At 45.3% G+C, this 23477-nt stretch overlaps 1 protein-coding gene across 3 annotated transcripts in view; it reads left to right on the forward strand.

The window, feature by feature from the left end:
• The first annotated feature begins 1425 nt into the window (after nucleotides 1–1425).
• The window catches only part of LOC309335550 (polycystin-1-like), a 68957-nt gene continuing 46905 nt past the window's right edge, over nucleotides 1426–23477 (forward strand). For 2 of the 3 annotated variants that reach the window (XR_014153569.1, XM_081850617.1), the window contains exons 1-13: nucleotides 1426–2585; nucleotides 3837–3908; nucleotides 4714–4785; nucleotides 5809–5972; nucleotides 8150–8424; nucleotides 10040–10418; nucleotides 13989–14169; nucleotides 16586–16812; nucleotides 17769–17887; nucleotides 18229–18376; nucleotides 19986–20260; nucleotides 21358–22119; nucleotides 22649–22780. Coding sequence is in view for 2 of the 3 variants with exons in the window: in XM_081850617.1 (XP_081706743.1) it covers nucleotides 2086–2585; nucleotides 3837–3908; nucleotides 4714–4785; nucleotides 5809–5972; nucleotides 8150–8424; nucleotides 10040–10418; nucleotides 13989–14169; nucleotides 16586–16812; nucleotides 17769–17887; nucleotides 18229–18376; nucleotides 19986–20260; nucleotides 21358–22119; nucleotides 22649–22780 (3306 nt within the window). In the remaining variant the exon portion in view is untranslated. The remainder of the gene's footprint in view (nucleotides 2586–3836; nucleotides 3909–4713; nucleotides 4786–5808; nucleotides 5973–8149; nucleotides 8425–10039; nucleotides 10419–13988; nucleotides 14170–16585; nucleotides 16813–17768; nucleotides 17888–18228; nucleotides 18377–19985; nucleotides 20261–21357; nucleotides 22120–22648; nucleotides 22781–23477) is intronic. The other variant, XM_081850618.1, reaches the window with a different exon arrangement.

Raw genomic sequence — 23477 nt, forward strand, 5'->3', positions numbered from 1 at the left:
AACCATTTGGCTTCATTCACAACTTTAAAAATGGCCCTTCCTAAACCCAGGGATGGGGAACATTTTTGCAGCCCAGGGGCCATCTTCTGGGAGCTGCATGCCAATGGGTAGGCAAGACCAGAGGCAAACATGGGTGGAGTAATTAATACAAATTTCACCTTTGTACAGCAGGCTAGTTTGGACACATACACACAACCAACCCCCTCTATATTCATTCCATCAAGGCAAGTGAGAGGCATGATCAGAGTTCAAAGACACATTCTAGCTAGGGAAAAACACTGAAAGAAGTTTGGAAGGCCACATTCCTTGGCCTGAGGCTCCTCATCCCTGCCCTAAACTTCTGTCTTTTGTAGGTAAAAGTAACTTGCCGGCTAAGAGGACGGTGGTGCGATCTTCTGCACGCCTGCTGCTTAGATGTAGGCTCCTTAGATTTCAATGATATCCTCAGGCCAGCGAGTGCAAGGTCAAGTCTCAAACACATCAAGGAATTTTTTTCCGTGCAATGAATCTTTTCAAATCCCCCTGCCTCTTCTCTCTCTGCCAGCTCTGTATGCTGGAAACTGCTTGTCTGCTTGCTAGGGAGGGAGAGATGCTAAGCAGGGGAGTGAATAGGCTACACTTCTCTTGGAAGCTCTCGCTGGCTGGTCTGAAAGTAGCTGGACAAAGCGTGTAGGAGTTTCTGAGAGGCCCCTGCTGTGTGTGGGGGGTGTGGGTGTGTGTGGATAAAGAGAGGGAGCGCTGATGGAAAGAAAGCAGTTGTGCGAGGAAAGGCTTTTGGCTCATCGTCAGCCACTGCACAGCTCCAACCTGGACACCAAAGCCAGCACATCAGGAACAACCTCCTACAAGACTTGCTGACCTTCCCTGGGAATTGCTGCAAGTCCCGAAGCAGCCAGGCCATCTCCACTATGTAGCCAAGCCAAGTCTAGATGGAGGATTCAAAGTGTGCTTTTAATTCTTGGAAGGCTCTTTTCTTTTAAACTAGAGCACCAGGACAACGCATCGAAGGAATGCAATATAATTTCTGGGCTTAACTGCAGGATGGCAATAATGCTGCCATGCCAACTGAGGACAACGGATGACAGCGGTTGGGGAAGGGAGGTGATGAGGAAGAAAAAGGATTTATAAGGTATAACTTGGTGGGTGTGAGCATCTGTGCATAGCAGGACTCCCTTAATCTAAACTCCTGAGCTGATGAAAAGTCAACAAACAGCATTAGAAGTTGTCTCCCACCTTTGTGGGGGAAATAACAATTTCTCCGCATTTTTTCGAAGTAAATGGAGCAGTCAAGCTGGATCACAGCTTCCTCTCTTGTTGCTTTTGTGAGCTGAACAGGGTCGACAGGCTGGAAGGCAGTCTCAGCTAATGCACTTTGTGCATATGTGTGACATATTGTTTGCCACATTAGTCCTTCATGGCGGCATGCCAGGTGGTGAAAAGACGCTTTGCAAGGAGTGTGCAACTTGTGGCACTGCTGAATGTATGCCAACACAGCCATCATTTTTGTAGATGAGAAGAAGCCAAATGGGTCTGGATATGATGAAGTGGCTATTCCAAGGCACCTGCCATGCTTTGGGCACAACTTGGTCATATTTATAGTAAACTCATTGCGACTTGCTTGACTTCCTTCCCTGCCTCTTATCTCCTGCTTCTGTTAAAAATGATTTGAAGCAGAGAGTGAGATTAAACACATTTGTGCAGCGGAGGGCTGTAGAAAATCCACCTGGCAGAAATTTGAAAAGAGCAAAGTAGCAAAGTACATTTGTGGCCAACAGGAAGGTAAAAATTACTGTAAATCTAATAGCCTTCTCTACATGGATTTCCCGAGAAATCAAATTACAGCAAAGTGATCCTTTGTTTGATTTCCTCCTTCTGCTTAGTTAACTCAGTGCCATCCAATATATCGCCCTACCTGAGAAACAGGGCAGGGAACTAGAGAGACCATTGGTTTGAGGAAGCAAGGCTTTTTGTTTGCATTGCGAATTAAGCCAGAAATACTTTGGAAATAGTAGCTTGGCAGCAGTGGGGCAGATCTGAAAAACGCTGGGTGTTGTGTTCCTTCTGCGCTGTTTGGTTTTGCTCACCATGGGTTTGCACTGCTTCACCACACTAAATAAGCTCTGGCCTTCCAAAGAAACAGTAGCCAGTAGGCCGCCTGACCACAGGGCTATCTTCTGCCATTCCAGTGCCCTCCTCTGTGTGGCCCTACTGCTTTGCAGTCTTTGCACAGGTGAAATGTCAACGTTTCCAGGGGACAGTGTTGCACCATCAGCAGCAGCGGAAACAGGAGCTAAGGCAAAGCCACTCAAGCAGTGGAGCTCCGCTAAATGCAAGGTAGTAGATCCTTGGAAAGGCCGAAGCCAGGGGCTGAGGGAAAAGGAAAGGCACCAGGTTTCAGAGAGCTTTGGAGGAATGAAGAGGGTGACCTTGTCGCTAAGAGCCAGATGCCAACAGGAGAAGGAAGAGGCCTTGGCAGTCCTGTGCCCAGCAAAGTGTGCCTGCACAGTCACAACGGTGAACTGCTCTCATCTGGGGTTGCTGGAAATCCCAACAGAAGATCCCTGCTCACTGAACAAAACAATCCTGTAAGTAAGCTGCTGGGATGGTTTTACTCAGCGATATCCAGTGTGTATGGAGGGGGGGAGGGGGGATGCTTTAGAGATTGTAGTAGATGCTCCTTTCCCTGAGAGCCTGTGATGACTCACAGGGAGGGAGCTGAAGCATGTTCACTGGTGCTGAGTGGTGCCGTCTCATGGGAGTAAGCATTGCGAGAATGTTTGGGTCAGATGGAGCTGACCCTAGGAGCTTGCCAAAGAATGCTTGCTCCTCTGACTGCATGTGTTGGCTCCTGACCCCTTGGCTCAAGGCACAGAGCCCTCAGGGAAAGGGACCGGGGGAAAAACAGCCATCGTTATTTTTTTGAGGCAAATTACCACTGAGCAACCACCCTTGAAAGGGTGTACAAAGCCCCGATGTGTACCTCACAAGGGAATCCCACATCCACTCATTTATAGGTCTGTAATCACATGTACAGGGCCAGAATCAAAGTCAAAGGAGGGTATCTGTACAGTTCTGATGATCTGGGATGCTGTGTGATTTACAGTTTGGGTTACCAGCACAATCACATCCACTCAGCATTTTATAATATAATAATGCTACTATTTATACCCCTCCAATCTGGCTGAGTTTCCCCAGCCACTCTGGGCAGCTCCCAATCAAGTGTTAAAAACAATACAGCATTAAATATTAAAAACTTCCCTAAACAGGGCTTCCTTCAGATGTCTTTTAAAAATAGGATAGCTGCTTATTTCCTTGAGATCTGATGGCCCTCTGTCTGGTTCCCTGTAACCTCACTTCCCGCAATGAGGGCACTGCCAGAAGGCCCTTGGCGCTGGATCTCAGTGTCCTGGCTGAACGATGGGGGTGGAGATGATCCTTCAGGTATACAGGACTGAGGCCTGGTTTAAAGTTCTCTTAAGGCAGGACTATGCCTTGACATTGCGGGGCTTGTTTCACATGCCCACGTTGCTTCCACGAATTCCACTTTGTCCTGCTTGAGCTGCCTAGCCTCCCAGCTTTTATATGATACTAATCAGATGATTCTCATACATCCGCATGGCTGACAGTCTCTCTTCATCATATCTAAGGGAACACCTGGGGTTCATATTATGTTAAGAATAGGAAGGAATGCCTCAGCAATAGGGAGCCAGTTTGCACTGTGAACTGATCACCATGGAGAACAATGTGGCATGGTACTGTATTGAACCAAACTGCTGTTTGCCAGACGTGGCTTGTGAGATGCTGTTAACAAATGTCACTCTTGGTTTTGAATGCAGTGATCTTTCACATAACCGCCTGAGCATAGTCCGAAGAGAGGAGCTTGCTGGCTACCCCAACATCCAAACATTGTAAGTGAATTCCTGCACAAAACTCCTCCAGCATAGTGCTGCAAATCACTTGCCACACCATCCCTATTTGTGAAATCCCAAGATTACTGTCCCCATTCCAACTGTGTGAATATGGGGATTATAAATACCCAAGAAATGTCAATATGCACCAAAAAAACCATTTTCCTTTTCAGCTTCTATAATCCAGGGTGCCTAGGCTGTTGCTTTCCAGATGTTGTTGGATTATTATCCCTGAACATTGGTCGCACTGGCTGAGGCTCAGGGAAACAGCTGGTGGGGAGATTGGCTCAGTGCAGGTGCTGGTTCATTCACACTACGCCAGCCTCCCCACTGCCTCGCCCCTTCCCACTGGGGGCTCCTGCTGGGGCTGATAGAAGTCCAGTAATACCTGGAGGGCTACAGGTTCCACACACCTACTTATAATAATAGAGTCCAAACTGTAGAGTTTGAAATGAACTTGGTAGGTTTGCAATCATAGAAATGATTTTCCAATTTAGTCTTAATTACAAAATCTGGCGGCTAACAGAATGTCTAAATTCTGGTTGTTAGTTGGTTGTTAAGGGTTGCTGGGAATTGTAACTCTGTGCAGAACAAACTACAGTGCCCAGAATTCTTTGAGCTGTGTGTGTATGTTCTTTAAAGGCACTGTGTGTACTCAGTCACAGTAACTCTCTTTTGGAGTTTACTGCACCAAGAAACAGGACTTGAAGTTTTCTGATTATCATCATGGTGCTTCGCACTGATGGACATTTTCTCTGGACCTTGCAATTTCTTCCAACATTTCTTTGTGCTCTAAATTCTGCAGGGACCTGAGCTTCAACTGCATCCACACCACTGAGGAGGGAGCCTTCCACTACCTGGGCAAACTGAGGACTCTGTACGTACCATTATCTGGCACGATCTCTTCTATGAATCTTCCCCCTTTACCTAACCCTCACACCCTGCCTAAAACCACATGCGGAAACCCTTTGGCCTGCCAGATAATGGCCAATGACCAGGTATGATGGCCGCCAGCCACATCTGGAAAGCTAGTGGTTCCCTGGTGGCGTCATTACAGAAAGATGTCAAGCAGATTTGTTCCCTTATTAGTAGTTGCCTTGATAGGTTTAGCTCAGTGGTGAGGAGCTTGTGGTCATCCAGGTGTTGTTGGACACTGGTCCCATCACTCCTAGCCAGCAGGGCCAGTGGTCCATGATGATGGGAGTTGCAGTCTAACAACATTAGCCATGCATGAGAGGGAGGTTTCTTCAGGCTCAGGGGAAGCCCAAGGTCTGCAGAAGTACAAAAAATGGAATGGGGTATTTTGGGAAAAGGGCAACGCTGGCAGGGATCTTGAACAGTAGCATTCCATGTGCTGCAGCTTTTTGTTGTGGGTGTCACTTGTACCTACGGAACAGCAAACATATATTCATCTTGATATAGCCCACTGTTTAAAAAGCTTTGAACAGAGACTTGGTAGTGCCCTGTTCAAAGGTGGAGATCTTGCTTTCTTTTCCATTTTAGGGTGGAGGATTTCTCTAGGCCCACCAGGGGCACTTGTGTCTCACCCCACATTTAGATATTGTTAAAAGGAATATTACCAAATGGCAAATACACAAGCGAGTGGACTTATTGAAGATTTGGGGCTTTGGTACAAACATGATCATTTATCCTTAGACAGCAGTCACTGAATGCATCTCACCTACTGAATTATTTACACAGACAAAGTAAACACAGAGATTTCTGATTGCTTTAAACAATGATCTGTTGAAATGGTGTGGAAGTTAAAGGAGCAGAGTTAATGTGGTGGCAACCGCTCTCTTTTGGGGGGTATGTGTGTTTTGTGGCAGCAGGTTTGCCATACAGCCTGAGGTAGGTGACTGACTTTCTTGCCCTAATTCCTTCCCCTTCTTCCTGACAGCAACCTCATCTCCAACAGTTTCACATATGACTGTTCCTTACGCTGGTTGATGACGTGGGCACAAGAGAGGCACGTTCTCATAAGCAACACAGAATTGCTCCGATGCATCCCGGAAGCCACTGCTGGCAGCGCCAAACCACTGGATCTCTTATCACTGACCCACAGTGAGTAAAATACCTTTTTGGCCAGCCAGATGGAAGAGTTTGTTGTCACCTTCAATGCTTTTTCTTCTTCTTTCACCTCGGGGCCCTGTGGAGCATCTCAGGTGTGCCTTATGGATGTAGCTGTGGTAGGAATCCATCTAATATGTGATTGTTGGGAGTTCCCACCCCACCAATTGCTGGTGAAGGGAGTTTAGTTTCATCCAAAGCCCTGCGTGTCAGTAGCTTTCTTCTCCTCCTCTGTAAAAGCCAACACTGTGGTTAGACGTGCACTGTTAGTCTATCAGATGTCTGCCTACTCTCACAAAATCTGCATTGTAAAATAAACCAAAACAAAACAAGCTACTGACAAAAGCTGTGGTCCTAGTGAGGAACCTGGTGCCCTCTGAATCTTGTTGCACTCAAACTCCCTTCAGCCCCAGACAGAATGGCCAATGGGCAAGGTTGATGGGAGTTGTCATTGTCGTTCAGCAGCCTCTGGAAGGGCAGAGGTTCCCCAATCCCACTCCAGAGACTCAAATTGGAAATGACTGTTGTCTGAGGTAGCTCCTTCTAGACTACATATTTATATCAGTTTCATATCACTTTGCCCAAAGAATCCTGGAGCTGGAGTCTGGTTGAGGTTGTGGACAGTTCTGTTGGACTCCTGGCCTTGTACTTCAGGAGAAAACCTAGCTCAGTAGTACAGCACGCTAATGTCAAAAGCAGCTTGCCTCAATATCCATTGCTGGCAATCACAAGCAGGAGAGTGCTTTTGCTCTCAGGTCCGACTTCTGGGCTTCCCAAAGGCATTTGACTGGCTACTGCAAGAACAGAATGTTGCTTCTGGACTGATTCAGCAGGACTCTGCTTGTGTCTGCATCCATCTCAGTGTTTACTCTGCAAAATGTGGAGAGCTTTCTTGTCTGTTTTGCTGGAATCGTTTGTAAAGTGTAAACAAACAAAGCTGTGCAAACAGAAACCGAAACAGAGTTTTTCAAGCATCTGTCCATAAGTGGTTCAAACGTTTACTGTGCGGGGGCCACTAGGTGGCGCATCGGAAGATGGCTGACAATAACATCTCTCCGACCCACACGAGGTAATTTGGAGGCGATGATAGGGGTAATTAGCCTCCTTAACCCCCCCAGGATTGTGGGGGGGATGGCCCTTGCCTGCTGTGCCCTATACCACCCCCGAATTTGTGGGGGTGGGGGCACTAGGCACAAAGCCCTCCTGTGGGATTCCGGCACTCCTGGACGCCGTCTCTGATTCGCGCCTCTAGTTGCAAGAATCTTCAAAAGAAACAATTTGGACGAGAAGAATTGCACATACTTCAAGGAAGGAGGGGGAGTAAAGACTGCTGACAGAAGAGATCTCTGATAACAAGACAAGAATAAAATATGAGAAGATACGTCAAGATACGGTATGGCAAATTACTGAGGGGGGAGGGGAAAAAAAACTTTCCTCTTTTCTTATGTGATTAAACAAGAATCCCCTCCCCTAACGAGTCAGAAATGTTGTTTTAAGGACTTAAGCTGTGGATTTAAGGCTGTGTGGAGATAAACTTTCGAACCAAAGCAATGTTTCAAGACGACGCTGGAAAGTTAAGAGTTTTGGAATGACGCAGTTAAAAATGCCGTCGCCATTTTGGGAGGCATTGTTGGAGCTCTTGAGTCTGGGAGGAGAAAGAGAGAAATAGAGCTGTTTACATATCGTGGATTAACTCCTCAGTGGGACTTAAGAGTGACAAATGCCTAATTTATGATGGAAAGAGCGATGTTATCTACGAAGGAAATATATGGAAACCATCTGGACTTAGATTGGAAGAACGGGAAATTCACACAGGATTATTATATTTGCTTATCGGCTTAAGGAGACTAACAGAAGAGATCGTAAAAGAAAAAGAGAAATTATATGAACAAGATATGATGTGGAAACACCAAGATAAGACTGGATAGAATTATGAACTTTGTCTGGACTGATTGGGACTGATTTGGACATTAACGCAGTAATAAGAAGATGATTTGAATCCCCCTTTGGATCTTGAAGTATGGGTTCCCCCAACAAAATTTAAAAATTTGGCTTTGTAATTTGGAATTTATGTGATGTGATTTAATTTGATGTGATTGGCCAGTTAATAAAAATTATTTTTTAAAAAAACACAAACGTTTACTGTGCGTTTTCTCTTCCTCCCTTCCCAGCTGTTGATTTTATCTCCTGTGTGAAGGACACCCTGACCAGGAGTGATGCAGTCCTGCACTATTCTTACCTTTCAACTGGTATCCACACACAGAAGTCCTGCCTTGAACTCTGCTATAGCAAAGGGTACACCTATTATGCAATGGATTTTTTGGATCGTTGCCTATGTGGATCTTTAGGCAGTGAAGTGGAGGTGGACTGTCCGAAGGTGTGCTCCAATGAAATCCAGAGCCAAGTGTGCAATAAAACAGTCATCCATGCTGCATACCCAATTCAGGTAATGGAATCAGTTCTAATAGCATTTCTGCCCAATTTCGTGTTTGGGAATTGTGGTTAGGAAATCCAGCTCATTACTTCCCTACAAGAATGGGGAATCTGTGTCCCTCCAGATGTTGTTGGACTCCAGGATAGCCCAGTGCTCAGGAAACGATGGGAGCTGTAGTCCAGCAACATCTGGAGGGCCACAGGTTAGCTACTCCTTCTTTACTAAGTGATGCTGGTGATGAGCAGATTCTTGGCAGAGCACGTCCTTTGTCTACAACAGGTTCAATCCCTGTCATCTCTAGCTTAATGAAGGATCTCAGATGAGAGAACTGGGACCTTAGTGAACTTGAGTTGCTGCCAATCAGACATGACAAAACTAGGCTTGATGGGCTAGTGGTCTCTAACTCAGCAACTTCACATATTCACATCAGATGGTGAGGGAATTTCTAGAGGGTTTGTAAAGGGTCCTGGGAAATGGAAGCCGCCCCTGCCAGTGATGGAAAATAAAAAGAGTCAGTGGTGAGGGGCAAAGGCCACTTTAAAATTGGCAGTGCAAGCTCAAGTTCTAAAACAGTTCCTCTTCCTTGATCTCCATAAACGTAAGCTGGACACCTTGTCTCTCCCAAACCCAGTCACTGATTTTAGAGTTAGAACAGGGGCTCCCAAATTGTGCTTTGTTCAGATGGTCCACAGTGTGTTTGTACGGATTTGTGGCTGAAGATGGGAGATGGCTCATTCAGTACATTAAATACTCATATTCATATTTTTTATTGTTTCTTCTATTTATTATATTTTATTGTATTGTATTGCACTTTGTAAATTTAAAACTCATTGCTGGACCATTACTGGGAGTTTAATTTTTTTGAAAAATTAAGTAGGCCATGCAAGACTGTAACCAGTCCATGCTTGTTCTGGAATGCCTGGTCTTCAAAAGTGTCTTTGAGTCTTTAATTGCTGCAGACATTTGGCAAATATGCTTCATCCAAAACAGGACTTCTGTACCTTTTGTTGCTGCAGTACTATGAGAACAGTTACAGTTAATGCACAGCACTCCTTTGATCTAGATCTCCTCTTCATACTACTCAAAATGTTATCATCTGCACAGCCTCTAGGTGAGTGCTGTACAAGCTGCAGGAATTAGGAATAACCTGATGTTATTAATGAGTGAGGGACATTATCCCCTTCTCATGAAATTATAAGGTAAAGGTAAAGGGACCCCTGACCATTAGGTCCAGTCGTGGCCGACTCTGGGGTTGCGGCGCTCATCTCGCTTTATTGGCCGAGGGAGCCGGCATACGGCTTCCGGGTCATGTGGCCAGCATGACTAAGCTGCTTCTGGCGAACCAGAGCAGCACACGGAAACGCCATTTACCTTCCCGCCAGAGTGGTACCTATTTATCTACTTGCACTTTGACGTGCTTTCGAACTGCTAGGTTGGTAGGAGCAGGGACCAAGCAACAGGAGCTCACCCCGTCACGGGGATTTGAACCGCTGACCTTCTGATCGGCAAGCCCCAGGTTCTGTGGTTTAACCCACATAAAATTATACCTGCATCCTATTTATGCTTTGGGTTGGAGGAAGGGAAATTAAACCTGAGTCAAACCTTCCTACCTGCTCTTTCTGTTTAGGTGAAACTCTCATTCACCACACGGCAACACCATGGGCAACTTGTTGAATTCGCTGCCAATATCTCACTGCCTGGCATTCTGTACATCTGGGACTTTGGAGATGGAGGTGATGGAGGTCTCAACACCACAAACCCAAGAGTGTTACATGCGTATCTTCCTGGTACCTATATGGTGATGGTTGAGGCCCTGACTGCTGGAAAGAGTCTGTTCCACAGAGCTACTATTCACATGGTCCTGCCCGTGAAAGCAGTAATCCTTAAGTGTCCAAAGGTTGTGGTAAGACACCAGAACAACATAGACATCTGGATCCATGTCCAAGAAGGTACTGATCTGTCTGTCATCTGGAAAATGAAGGATCCAGGAGGCCAGGAACTTCTTGGTGAGATAAGTGATTCTTCAGAGAGATGTCTGTCTGTGTCCCACTTGGGTGGGTGGGGAAGCTGGCCATTATTTTGAGTCAAAGGTAGACTTAAGCATGGATGCTTTAAGTAGCGTGCCATCCCCTCCATCCTGGTGTGCTGGATTCTGGCCTACCCCACCTTCGATAGGCTCTTTTGAAAGGAGGGTGAGTCCTGTCCACTTGTTAATCACCTGTCATCACTATCTGATGTCCATTGTGGGGCAGGAGGGTGTGGGTTGGGAATGGCCTCCTGGGCCAAACTGGGACCTATGTCAGGCCTAACTAAGTCTGCAGGCTGAAGGTTCCCTACCCTTGTGGAAGCGGAAGACCATGGTATGTTTGTCAAGGGTGTATTTTTGAATAAAGCTTCCAAGGTATTAAAATTTTGGTACCAACCTCAAAGGAAGTGTTCTCCTAAATGTTATGCAAAGTTGGAAGCTGTCTAAAATGGAGATCAGAGCAAATAAGTAGTATATGGCCCCTAACAAAAGGTGCAGGATTTATGGTGGAGACAATCTGAAGTGGATCAAGGTTATTTAAGTGTGGATAAGGGAGGAGCTGGAGTTAAGGTGATGTGGAAGAAGAAGAAGAAGAAGAAGAAGAAGAAGAAGAAGAAGAAGAAGAAGAAGAAGAAGAGGAGGAGGAGTTTGGATTTGATATCCCGCTTTATCACTACCCGAAGGAGTCTCAAAGCGGCTAACATTCTCCTTTCCCTTCCTCCCCCACAACAAACACTCTGTCACAGGGTGAGTGAGGCTGAGAGACTTCAGAGAAGTGTGACTAGCCCAAGGTCACCAAGCAGCTGCATGTGGAGGAGCGGAGATGCGAACCCGGTTCACCAGATTACGAGTCTACTGCTCTTAACCACTACACCACACTGGCTCTAAAGCTGGCTTAAAGTGGCTCCACCAAACCTTTGGAATCTCACAGGATCTGAAGCATGTCTATGAGAGAAACTGACCTTGCGGGAAGAGAGGTTATTGCAAGCATGATGGGGACACTTGGACTTCATGTTAGGATATTAGGAAAATGGAAGGAAGAGGGACAAGGCAGCAGAGCAGAGGCTCTAGAGAAAGCGAACTTGTCAGTTTACAGAAGGCTGAAGGGGAACAGCAGATGTGTAACCAGGGAGACTAGGGGGCAGCTAGAAAAAAGGCATTTTTCCCCCTGGGAGAGAGAGAGAGAGTTGTAGAGCAGCAGAGCCCTTATAAAAAGACCAGAGAGGAGGCAGGAAGCCAGGGAAGCAGCACGAGGCAGCCAGCAATATCAGCCATTGATCTCAGAAGGCACACAGCACTGTCGGGTCCGTCTGATGCTATGAGTGTGAGAGGGGTCACTCTTAATGTTGCCATTGTCTCAGCCTGGATGCTGTGATGGTGGACAGAAGGTGAGAAGTCAGCTGCTAACCTCACCTAGAGCTGCAGCATTTCCCCTCTTCCCCACCCCACCCCCAAGATTCTGCTGCGGATGGCATCCCAGGGATTTCTACCATGGTGGCTGTTGTTCCTACTGCTGGGCAAAGGGGACACAGGTAGGCGAAGCAGTGTTTCTACAAAGTGGGAGTTCTGTGTTGGAAAAGCATAGCTGCAGTGGGATGACAAGGCTAGATCTCTTAGCATGCGTTTGTCAGTTTTCAGCATGATTTAACCACCCTTCTGTTCACTAGATCAGGATGGTTAGAAGGGGTCGTTTTGGTTAGAAATGGCGCTTTAAAGCAATCACCAACCCATTTTGACTATGGAAAAATGCTCCAGGCAAATTATTCTTAAAAGAGAAGGATTCATGTAGAACTCATTCACGCATGCTCAAACTCATTCCCGTCAAGAAGCACTAAAAAGCGTGGAGAATCCATCCTTAAAATACACAGGGCATGGTTAATGCAGCTGTTTTGTATACATTTCAGAGATCATACTCTAAAGAGCAGAAGGGTGAAGCTGATCTTTGTTAGTACAGTATTTGTCAGAAGAGGGTGAGGAGATGTTATCAGTCTGAATGAATTAGCCACAATTAAAAGACATTGTGTGGATGCTCCTTGTAGATGTAAGGAAAGTCTGAGCATCCTTGCCTGTCAGGCCCAAAACTTTGCTTTCTGTGTTCACCTTTAAGAAGCTTCTTTGACATGGTCAGCAGTAACACTGCCATGTTTCTTAACACCCTGGTTAAGCAATTGGGAGTTGGTCATGTGCATGTGTGCTCCATCCTCTTCCCAGACTTAACCATGGTTCAGTGTTAGATCAGCATTGATGCTGGTCCCAATTAATAGCACTATTCAGCTTCCCACTTAGGAAGGGCCTGTAAATTTACTTCAAACCCTGATTTCAAATCTTGTTTAAAACCCACCCAACCATCCAATCCAATATGTTTACCTGAGAGCAGGTCTCATTGAACGTAATAGCTCTTATTTCTGAGCGGACACACATAGGCCTGCACTGTTAATGCTTCTCCTCTTGAGACAGCTACCCACCATAGAATACCTGTTTATAAACCACCCTCTTCCCCTTCTCGTTTGGAAAAAGATGGCAGAAACTGAAAGCCAGGCTCCATAGAAACAGTAACAAAGTTTACTGGGCAGCATTTGGGAGGGCTGAAAGACCCAAACAAAGCCCTTTTCTGGACACCTGAATGCCAGCACCTAAAGGAGAGCTGTGGGGAGCCTTTAAAAATTGATTTGTATAGTTGGGAGGATTTATGGGGTCAGCAATGGATCAGACTTTGTTTAAGGTTGTCATGACAACGAGTTTTTCAAGCGGGCTGCCAACTAGCCTCCTGTTGTTGCCAAGATAGTTGGGTTTGTGAGGAAAAGTGTGTGTCCATTATACAAAAACAATTATTAATGAAGGGTTGTAACTTCTTCTTTAAACTTTTTTTTTTTTTTAATCCTGCATGCATTCTTAGGGATGGGATATTGGTGCTCAGGCTTGGTGTTGCCAGATCTGCTTTCTGCAGATTATAATTCCAAACATGGGCTCTGTCAAGGGCTCCTTTCGTTCTGAAGGATCTCATGATATAGCTTCCGCTTAAGGATAGCTCAGTTGGTTCGAGTGTGGTGCTGATAACCCCAAGGTTGCCAGTTCGATCCCTGCATGAGACTGCAGCATATTCAGCTTGGATTAGATGATCCTCAGGGTCATTTTCCAACTCTATAATTCTATGAATCTATAACGCCTGTGTAGGATGGAATTAATTGCTCCTACCAAAATCAAAATGGTGTTTGTAGCAATGGGTTTTAAATCAGGGATGACTAATTTATTTTATTGTTTTCAACGGCTGAGTTGTAACCTACTTTAGCTGTCTTGGGGGCCTGGGTTTTGCTATCAATATGGTCTCGCATTAGAAATCTCTATTCCAATACTGTATATAATATTAAAACAAATACCCTTGTCATACTATATTAGATGTTCTTCACCAACAGAAAGAAAAAGCCCAACTTTTTATTTTATTTTAAAAAATGCTTATAGCATTAAAAACACGTGAGGCTTCTGCAATTCAAGACAGCATGTTCTGGTGTTCTCTTAAGCTTGAGTGGTTGTTGTTGTTGTTTTAATTCAGATACTTCCTCTTGCCCACGAGGTGGACAAATCAATTTGCAGAACTTGAACTGTTACTGGCTTGGTGAGACAAAGGAGACATGGCAGGATGCCAGGAAGCTCTGCCAGGGTGTACCTGGAGGAGACCTGGTGGTGGTGAGGTCCCTGGAGGTACAGAGCTACCTCCAGAAATCTTTTTCTAAGTAAGTAACTTTAGCATGTGCCTCATTTGTAAACGTTTCCCAACTCCATGCATCATAAGGATTTTCTTTCTTTTTTTTAATGCATAGACTACCCTGCCAGGGACACGGGTGGTACTGTGGTCTAAACCACAGAGCCTAGGACTTGCTGATCAGAAATTCGGCGGTTCGAATCCCTGCGACGGGGTGAGCTCCCATTGCTCAGTCAACATAGCAGTTCAAAAGCACGTCAAAGCTCCTGCCAACATAGCAGTTCAAAAGCACGTCAAAGTGCAAGTAGATAAATAGGTACTGCTCCGGCGGAAAGGTAAAAGGCGTTTCCCTGCACTGCTCTGCTTTGCCAGAAGCAGCTTAGTCATGCTGGCCACATGACCCTGAAGCTGTATGCTGGCTCCCTCGGCTAGTAAAGTGAGATGAGCACCGCAACCCCAGAGTCATCCGCGACTGGACCTAACAGTTAGGGTTCCCTTTACCTTTTTTAGACTACCCTGCCCCAGGGACAGAAGGTTTGTTGTATTGTAATATGGCATGCGTGATCCAGGTCTCTGAAATACTTTCTAAAACCATTCACCTGGAGATTAGATGGTCCAACAGACCATACCATGTTGGTTTTTCTTGACATTGGTGTGGTCAATAGTGCTACTCAGTGGTATGTGTTTGTAATAATGATTTGCATGGCAGCACACCTGTGAGCTATCGACATTTCAGCACACCTGTATCTTAATAATGTAACTAATTAGAGGTGGAGTTTACCTGCTGCACCAAATGCAGCGATATGACAGGGTAACTGATTATTTTGAAAACTGTATTTAAGCTGACCAAATGCTTTGTATTCTGCTGGGGGAGTGTGGAGTGGTGAGAAGGGTGTTTTTGCAGCTGTTTGATTATTTCTTAAAATAAATATAAGCGAAGATATTGCAGGCAAGTTTTTATTCCATCGTCCCAGCTGCTGCACAAGCTCAGTTGGTCCAGAAGGTCCAACATACCATTGTACATCCGGAGCAGCAACTAATGCTCAGATTAGCTGCCAGGGCTGATGCCAAGTTTTGAGGTGGCCCCGGGCAAGATGGTCTCTGTCCTCCCTCTTGTGCCACCATGGTGCCACTCCAGGAAATGAAGATGGTGGCAACTGCGGAAGCTGCTTTCCACAGACTGAGCATGGCTGCCTCCCTCCCAAGTATGTTTACTAGGCCAAGGAATGGACACTGGTACAGACAGGTGGTAGCAATAGCTGGCCTGAGGGATGAGCATGTTGGGTTGTGCATAAGGACTGAGGACAACTGGATTTAGTTCATATTTAAAGGTGAACCTATTTAATTCACAACCAGAACACAACCATCCTGTAAAATTCACCTTTCTCCTAATTTTTCAGTGCCATTCTCCAACAATGTTACGTGTACCAAAATGTATTTTATGGTAAAGTGTGCCTATAGATTCAATTATTAGTGAAAGTAACAGGCAAAAATGCAGTATATTACAGAAAATTGCTTGCAAAAATATGTGTATTTCAAAACTGCATACAAAAATGTGTTTATTAACAAAAACATGCACCAATATGCTGAAGAACTTTTGTGAGGGTATTTAAACAAAAAACAAAAAAAATATATGCAGTACTGTGAAGACCTGAAATTGATTGGAAAAATGAGAAACAGAGAACCAAAAGGGACAGATTAATCAATCCTGTTTCTGATCCTCTTTACTTGAAGCCGATACACTTGTCTGCTTGCTGATCAAACTGCATTTTGCTTAGCAATGAGCCATTGTTCAGCTGTTTCCATAAAGTTAGTATGAGGGTTATTTAAACCAACCATAGCTTGTTTGTTTCTTGTTTGTTCAAAATATTCTCAGACTGCCTTAGCATCAGGCAAGTATAGTGCAATCAAGCTAAACAATGAAATGTCAAGCAGCATGACAACGATCAATGGCTTCATCCCAGAGGTTTTCAACCTTTTTGAGTCCACGGCTCCCTTGATAAACTATATTCTTTCTGCAGCACCCCTGTGGGGCTCAGGAGCCCAATTATGTCACCCCTTGCCTGAAGAACTGGCAGCCTCTCACCTTTTTTCAAACACCCTCCCTTGTGGAATGTTTCCTCAGCCTCCCCTCTCCTTGGAGTCCTCTGGGCAGCCACTGCTGCCACCCCTGGTCTCTGAGCTGCCCCTCCTGCCCCAAATAGAGGTTCCTCATCACACTGCCCCACAGGGGCCTGTGACTTGTTTGTCCATTCCCTTCCCTGAGGAGGGAGGGAAGGAAAGAGGGACACAGGCCAGTGTTGCCTGCCTTGACCATCATTCAAGCCACCCTAGGGTGCCACGGCACACTGGTTGAAAACCACTGGCTTCATCCTGTTCTGTCTCCAAATATTGGCCCAGTCTGTGGTGTTACCAGAGTTATTGCCTTTCCTTGTCTTTCTTATTAGCAGTGCTGGCACCGTTTGGATTGGATTGCATGACCTTGGCTCCTCTGGGTCGATGCGCTGGGTTGACGGGGGCCTCGCAGATACATTCCAGAACTGGATGTCCTCAGGCCGACCCGAGGGAGGGAAGGAAATGTGTGTGAAGATGCTTCTAGCGGATTCAAAAGGGTACTGGAGATGTAACCCATGCTCTGAGAAATCACCATTCATCTGTGAAAAGACAATTGGAGGTACTGGAGGCATTCTAGTTTGTGTTCTGTTATTTTAATGGAGTTTTTTTTTCTCAAATGTTTTGATGGGGTGGTATTACTGTGTATTTTCATTGTGGGTGTCTATGTTGTAATGTCTGTGTAACCAGCTTATGTACTTTGCAAACAGATTAGAAGCCTATTTTGATGTGAGGTGGCATATAAATTAAACAATAAATGCAGAAACAAACATGAATAGGCTGATCTTTATTATTCATCGAATGAGATCACTCCTCTCAAAAGAGGAAGATTCATTAGAAGGAAGCTGAGAAAGACAACCAGGTAGTTCTAATCTGTTCAGGAAGCTTGGAGCAAAGTTGTAAGGGGCAATCCCATTAGCCTTAGAGACTTGGACTTTCGAAATTCTTGTGATGAAATCTCTTTTCGAAGGTCGATAAGAAAACTTTGCAGTCATGGGATGACAGAGTTGGTAACTTGGTGGAGGAAACCAAGGAGCAGAGAACAGGGAAAGATAGGCAGCTTAGGAGACACAGCCCGGAGTATAGGACAGATGCAGGTTGTGTTGAAAAAAACCTCAGTGAACTTGCTCTAGAGACCGATGGGTCATCTGTAATGGACTAGAATAATTCCTCCTGCAAGGGGTTGAAAACGAGCCTTCTAGTCCATGATGTGGGAAGAATGATGAAACTGAATGCGAGCTCCTGCTGATGAGGAAGTACTGAATGGTGAAGAAGGTGGACACAAAAAGGAAATAGGAGAGAGCTGAAAGGAAGCGGAAAGCAGGGTCTGCCAAGAGGCCAGCCAAGTCTAGCTTCTAACCCTGATTGCTATATTCTGAGCTCCCCATACCGTCTTAGTAAGCAGCAGCAACAGGCAGTGTTGGGAAGCAAGCAGAGCAACACAGCCTCACCCTGCCTCGCTATTGGATGTTATAGGACTGCATTGTCAGTTCCTTTTTATGTGCTCTGTGATTACAGCTGCGCTTCCAAGCCCAAACTTCTTCCTGACGGGAATGCCAAGGTTTAGCACTATCTATGAAGTGAAGAATGTCAGCACCAGAAAAGCAGCTCCTTTCTTAGGGGGCAGCAAAGTGGAGGTAATGTATTTCCAGGGCTGATTTGTTTTCATGCTTCAAATACATATTCTATTCCACAAGATGTTGCTGGGGGACCTTGAGAAATCTGCTGCTTTTTGACAGTGATCTCAGCATTATACAATCCAACATCTATGTAAGTAGAAAATTGCCCAGAAAGCCCAGTATTAGAAGTTCATGGGAAACCCTGATTTCCAAATCTGATGTGTCTCTTGTAGCTTACCTCATATGTAAAAAAACCAACTGTGGCGCCATTGTTGCTCAGTATGTTCACTGTAGGCCCTAAACCCTCTACCCATCTTATACTGCCCCCCAGCTACCCTTGACTTGCTTTTGTCTTGCAGCTGATGCTCTTTCCAGGCCTCTGGTTCAGCCACAATGGAACAGTCGCCTCCCTAGACTTTGCTATGCAAGCAACAAATAAGCCAATCCAGGCCCGTTTCCAGATTTTCCGTCCATATTGCAGTCCCAGTCAACATTTGATTCCACCAGGTAAGGGAGAAACCCCTTCTGCTCCCTTCCTTGCAATCCCTTAGGTCAAAGAATAACAGATTCTGTCTTTATTCTTTAAACCAGTTTAATTAAAAAATAAGTTGCCATTTCTCCCTAGCAACATCTTGTTTTCAGCTGAGGAAAATGGCTTTGCTGCAGATTTTTTACAGTTCTCTCCCCCCCCCCCTTTGTTAATTCCACCATTTAATTCATTTTTGTAATTGGAATTGCCTTCCAGTCACACTCATTTCTTCTAAAATGCGGTACTTAAGTTACAACCTTTGCATATGCTGATCACAGTAATAAATTTGATAAAAGTGTGTGCGTGGGCCCAAACATTCACCTTGCATCTGTATATCTGCGTGGTTTAAAACGATATTGATCTGTTTCTAAGTCATTCTGTACTCTCTCTGCTTCGATCTCTAATTTAGGTTCTGAACTACCCTTTAAAAAAATAAAACTCTGTATTCCCCATCTGCTACCATATATAATATAAAATGTTATAACTTCCCCCTGTTTTTCACCAAGGTAGATGACATTTACTGGCAGAGTAGTCCCTCCAGAGTGCAGTGAACCTGCCAAATTGCCGACAGATTGATCCAGGGGCTTTTTGTGGGGTAAATAAAAGTGATTCACTTTCCCCCATAATGAAGAGGGAGCATGTTTGCCTCTTGCTCTTTCTTTAAAATAACTAAGATGTGGCCAGGTGTATTCTCCCCTGCACATTTCAAAAAACTTTGCAGCTTTGCATTGGTCTTTGCTTTCCAGTGACTGATTGTTTCCTCTGATAGGCTTGACAGCATGAGACCATCTGTAAAACTGCCTGAGAGCTCTGTCTTTTGTTTTAAAGCAGAACAAGATAGGATTTTAAAGAAAACCCTTAAATGAAGTTTTTAACTTCTTCTTTTTTAAAAAAACTGCTTTAGCAAAAAATACTCAGTCTTCAGTGTGCCACTGGCAAAACTTTGAGCAGCCTCACTTACTGCAAAGTCCACGGACCTGGAGAAACAAAAAATATAGGAAAAATTAGAGCTATAAGATAAAGAGAAGCTTAGAAAGAACAGAGTGATAGGGCAACATGCGACTTTTGGACATCAGCTTGGGAGGGGGAAAGATTTGCAAATCATCCCAATTTGCCTTGTTATTTGAGCCCCCGTACAGGCGCAAGTGGCGCTGTGGGTTAAACCACAGAGCCTAGGACTTGCCGATCAGAAGGTTGGTGGTTCGAATCCCCGTGACGGGGTGAGCTCCCGTTGCTCGGTCCCTTCTCCTGCCAACCTAGCAGTTCGAAAGCATGTCAAAGTGCAAGTAGATAAATAGGTACCACTCCAGCGGGAAGGTAAACAGCGTTTCCGTGCGCTGCTCTGGTTCGCCAGAAGCGGCTTAGTCATGCTGGCCACATGACCCGGAAGCTGTACCCTGGCTCCCTCAGCCAGTAAAGTGAGATGAGCGCCACAACCCCAGAGTTGGCCACAACTGGACCTAATGGTCAGGGGTCCCTTTACCTTTATGTTACAGAGCTGATGCACACTCCTAAAATAGAAATGACATATGGCTTTTTGGTTTTGTATCTTTTGTGCGATTCGGTGCCCTTTTATTTGTTCCTCAGGGTGCAAACGGCTTCATTCACCTTTTGCCTGCTGCCACTCTGAGCCACTCTGCAATGCCATGGGTGAATGCCCAAGTGGACAACAGTGGTGCCCTTTGAAGGATCGTTGCCTGAACATCTCCAGCCCTTGCAGCTCATATGCCTTTGAGAACACAACTGCTCACACCCAGCCCTTCCCATACCCTCCGCGGTACAATTGGGCTTCACCATTCTATTCCATAGTGGCTGATCTGCCTTTATTGCTCGCCCCCAGCAATGAAAACACCCACATTCACGTAAGTGTATTCAGGAGTTGCCTTGGGGTTGTAAACAAGCCTTACCCTTGTCTTTCGTTCAATGTTTGCTCTATGCTTTGAGGTTCTTCACATATCTTGTTTTGCCTTAGGTATACAGGAAGTGGTTCTGCGGTTCCACATGGAAAACACTTGCTGTGATAGCTCCCAGGTCATGGGACCTCTTCACCTTGAGAGCCTCTTTTTAGCCTGGCCCACCTTGCTATTTCGGCAGCCATGCAAAATGTTTTTGTTCAGATCTGCTTTTACAAATGAGTCATAAGGAGAAGCTACATGGCACCCCTGTTTTCAGTCCGATACGTGCTGCTCAGATTTTGGTGGTCTTTTTAAAATTTTATTTGGTTTTTACAAATTAATGTTTACATTCAAAATCATAGATAAAAACAAATAAACAAGATTCTTCCAAATCTTTAGACTTCCCTCTACCTCTCCATGGTTTCTTTACTTAAACTTTTCTACTACACATTTTAAGACACTCCAATTTTTAAAGTTGCCCATTGTGTCCAAAGTCATTGTTACATTACAAGAGTTATTTTAAACCTGTGAAAGAGTTCAAATGTTTACAGTGGTCTCCCCCCATTCTTTGTTGAAATTTTGATCTTCCTGATTTCTGATTTTCCCGGTCATTTTTGCCGTTTCTGCATAGTCCAACAGTTTGGTCTGCCATCCCAATCTGGTAGGGATGTTGTCTTCTTTCCAGGCCTACCAGCATCCTGGAGGCTGTCGTTGTGTACATGAACAGTCTTTTCTGTTCCTTCGGTAATTCTACACCTACAATTCCTAACAAAAAGGCTTCTGGTTTTTTAAAAAAACAAACGTTATTTTAAACAGTTTTTTCAATTCATTATATATATCATTTCCCAGAATTCTTTTAATACCTTACAGTTCCACCACATATGTTAAAAGGTCAGATTGTGGTGGTCTTGTGATGTTTTATATGGATTAGCATTACTTGCTGGTACACTGTTCTGCTTCTTGTGCACAACTGTAGGAAGGAGTTGAATGACCAGGTGTGTGTACTTTAAATGGAGGCTGCCTCCCAATGATTCTGATTAGCTTCAGCTGTCTGTGCGTTTCAGGTTCTCCTGCCAGAAGAAGAGATCTTTGTCAATCCGGGTGACATCATAGGGATACAGCACAGCGCTGATAGGGGCTCGTTCCTGCAGTGCCATCCCCACACACATTCCCCTTGGCGACAGAGTTACATCAGCCTCATGAAGGAGGGCTGGTGGGAAGGAGGTATCCCTGGGCCGCCCAACCCTACCTGGGTGGACAGCATGCTTTGTGACCTACGAGTGACCTTTGCTCAAGCAATGAAGAGCTTGGCAAACCCTCCAATGCTGGCCCAAAGGCTGGAGTCTGGTACCTACACCTACACCGCCACAGTGAGAAATGCTGTCAGCAGCTCACAGGCCAGCTGCTCAGTGCAAGTGCAGTCAAAAGTCAGCGATCTGCAGCTTATCTACCCCACACCACTCAGCGGAAAGCTCAACATACCCACAAAGCAGGAGATTTTCCTGGTCGTCAAGATCACCTCCGGCTGCAAGGCTGTGGCTAACTGGATGTCCCCGGTGGACATGGCTGGGGTGCCGTTTGTGGCCGCTTGTCCAGCAGGGATTGTGCTGCGTGTCCCCTCCTGCTACAGAGAGACCACAGACACCTGGTTCTCCTCGGTGAAGCTTGTCATGGATAAACCAAGAGAGGAGGAGATCTTAGACATCCTTGTTTCCAATGAGGTCAGTGCCCAGAAGTTGTCTGTGAAGATCCAGTCACATGATGCCATTGATGGACTCAGGGTGGTACCTCCTGGACCATGCCGGATGCTAGTGGATGTGTCACAGGTGGGTTATGATGTTCCTTCCAAAGTTAACTCTTTGTTTTATGTGAGGGATGTCTGGTGTCATGTTTTGAGGATAGTGGTCCAGGGACCTTCTGATACTCTGGCCGTTCCAGTTAACCAAACAGTCCCCAGCAACAACATCACAAGGGGGGAAACCGCAAATGAAAGAGGCATCTTTCCAACTGGTAAGCTACAGAAGAACTGGTTGTCATTGTTTTTGGAGTGACCCCAGGGCACAACTAGCTATTCTTATATGAAAAAAATATATTGTACATAGATGCATACCCTATACTGATTTTTGTGGCTTTGCAGAATTGGCAAGGACTGTACCTCTGAACTAGGAAACAATGCAGTCATGATATTGAGTTATTGGCGTGTTAGGCAGTGCACAGACCCCTCAGTCCCAGGTCACTGAAGTATCCTACCCAGAGCCAGACTCATTTACTGCTCCCCAATACTTAGCCCAAAGTTCAGCCATTATAGCCAATATATGGGTTATTCTCATCGTGCAACTTCTTTGCTTTAACCAGGTATTTACTGCTGAGATCAGCCAGGGGTCCTCTGTCTCTTACACCTGGGTGATTGATAACATGGATATTTTTGCCTACAATGGTCAGAGCTACAGTGTCACATTTAAGAGACCTGCTACGTATAAGCTAAAGGTGAGAAACCAAAGCCATTCAACAACAACAACAGCAATAACAGCAACCCCATAGTAGAGCATTGCGCATGTGGGCATTTCAAGGAATAGAAGTACTGTAGTATTTGTACAGCAATTTATATCTGTTATCTCAGTATGTCATACAACAGCTCTATAAGGTAGTCCAGTTTATTAGGAGACATTACATGTCAGAATGTGAAAATTGCATACAAAAATGAATATATGTAATGAAACTGTGTGCACTCTTGCATGGATTGATTTTTTTAAAAATTACAAACTGATGTAAGCAAATTGAACTAAGACTAGAAAGGTGAGGACATGAGGCGGGGGAGAGACTGTAACATAACAGAGAGGGGGGCTTGCCTCCAGCTTATCTGTGAGTTCCTTTGAGCCAGGGACTTCCTGACTCAAGCTGTTCTCTTTTGTTTCTCTCTACAGAAGCAAATAAGGGACGCGGGTGGTGCTGTGGGTTCAACCACAGAGCTTTGGGCTTGCCGATCTTAAGGTCGGCGGTTCGATTCCCCGTTGCTCGGTCCCTGCTCCTGCCAACCTAGCAGTTCAAAAGCACGTCAAAGTGCAAGTAGATAAATAGGTACCACTCTGGCGGCAAGGTAAACAGTGTTTCCGTGCGCTGCTCTGGTTCGCCAGAAGTGGCTTAGTCATGCTGGCCACATGACCCGGAAGCTGTACGCCGGCTC

Source organism: Podarcis erhardii, assembly GCF_964252035.2.
Source record: "Podarcis erhardii genome assembly, chromosome: 2".
NCBI lineage: Eukaryota > Metazoa > Chordata > Lepidosauria > Squamata > Lacertidae > Podarcis > Podarcis erhardii.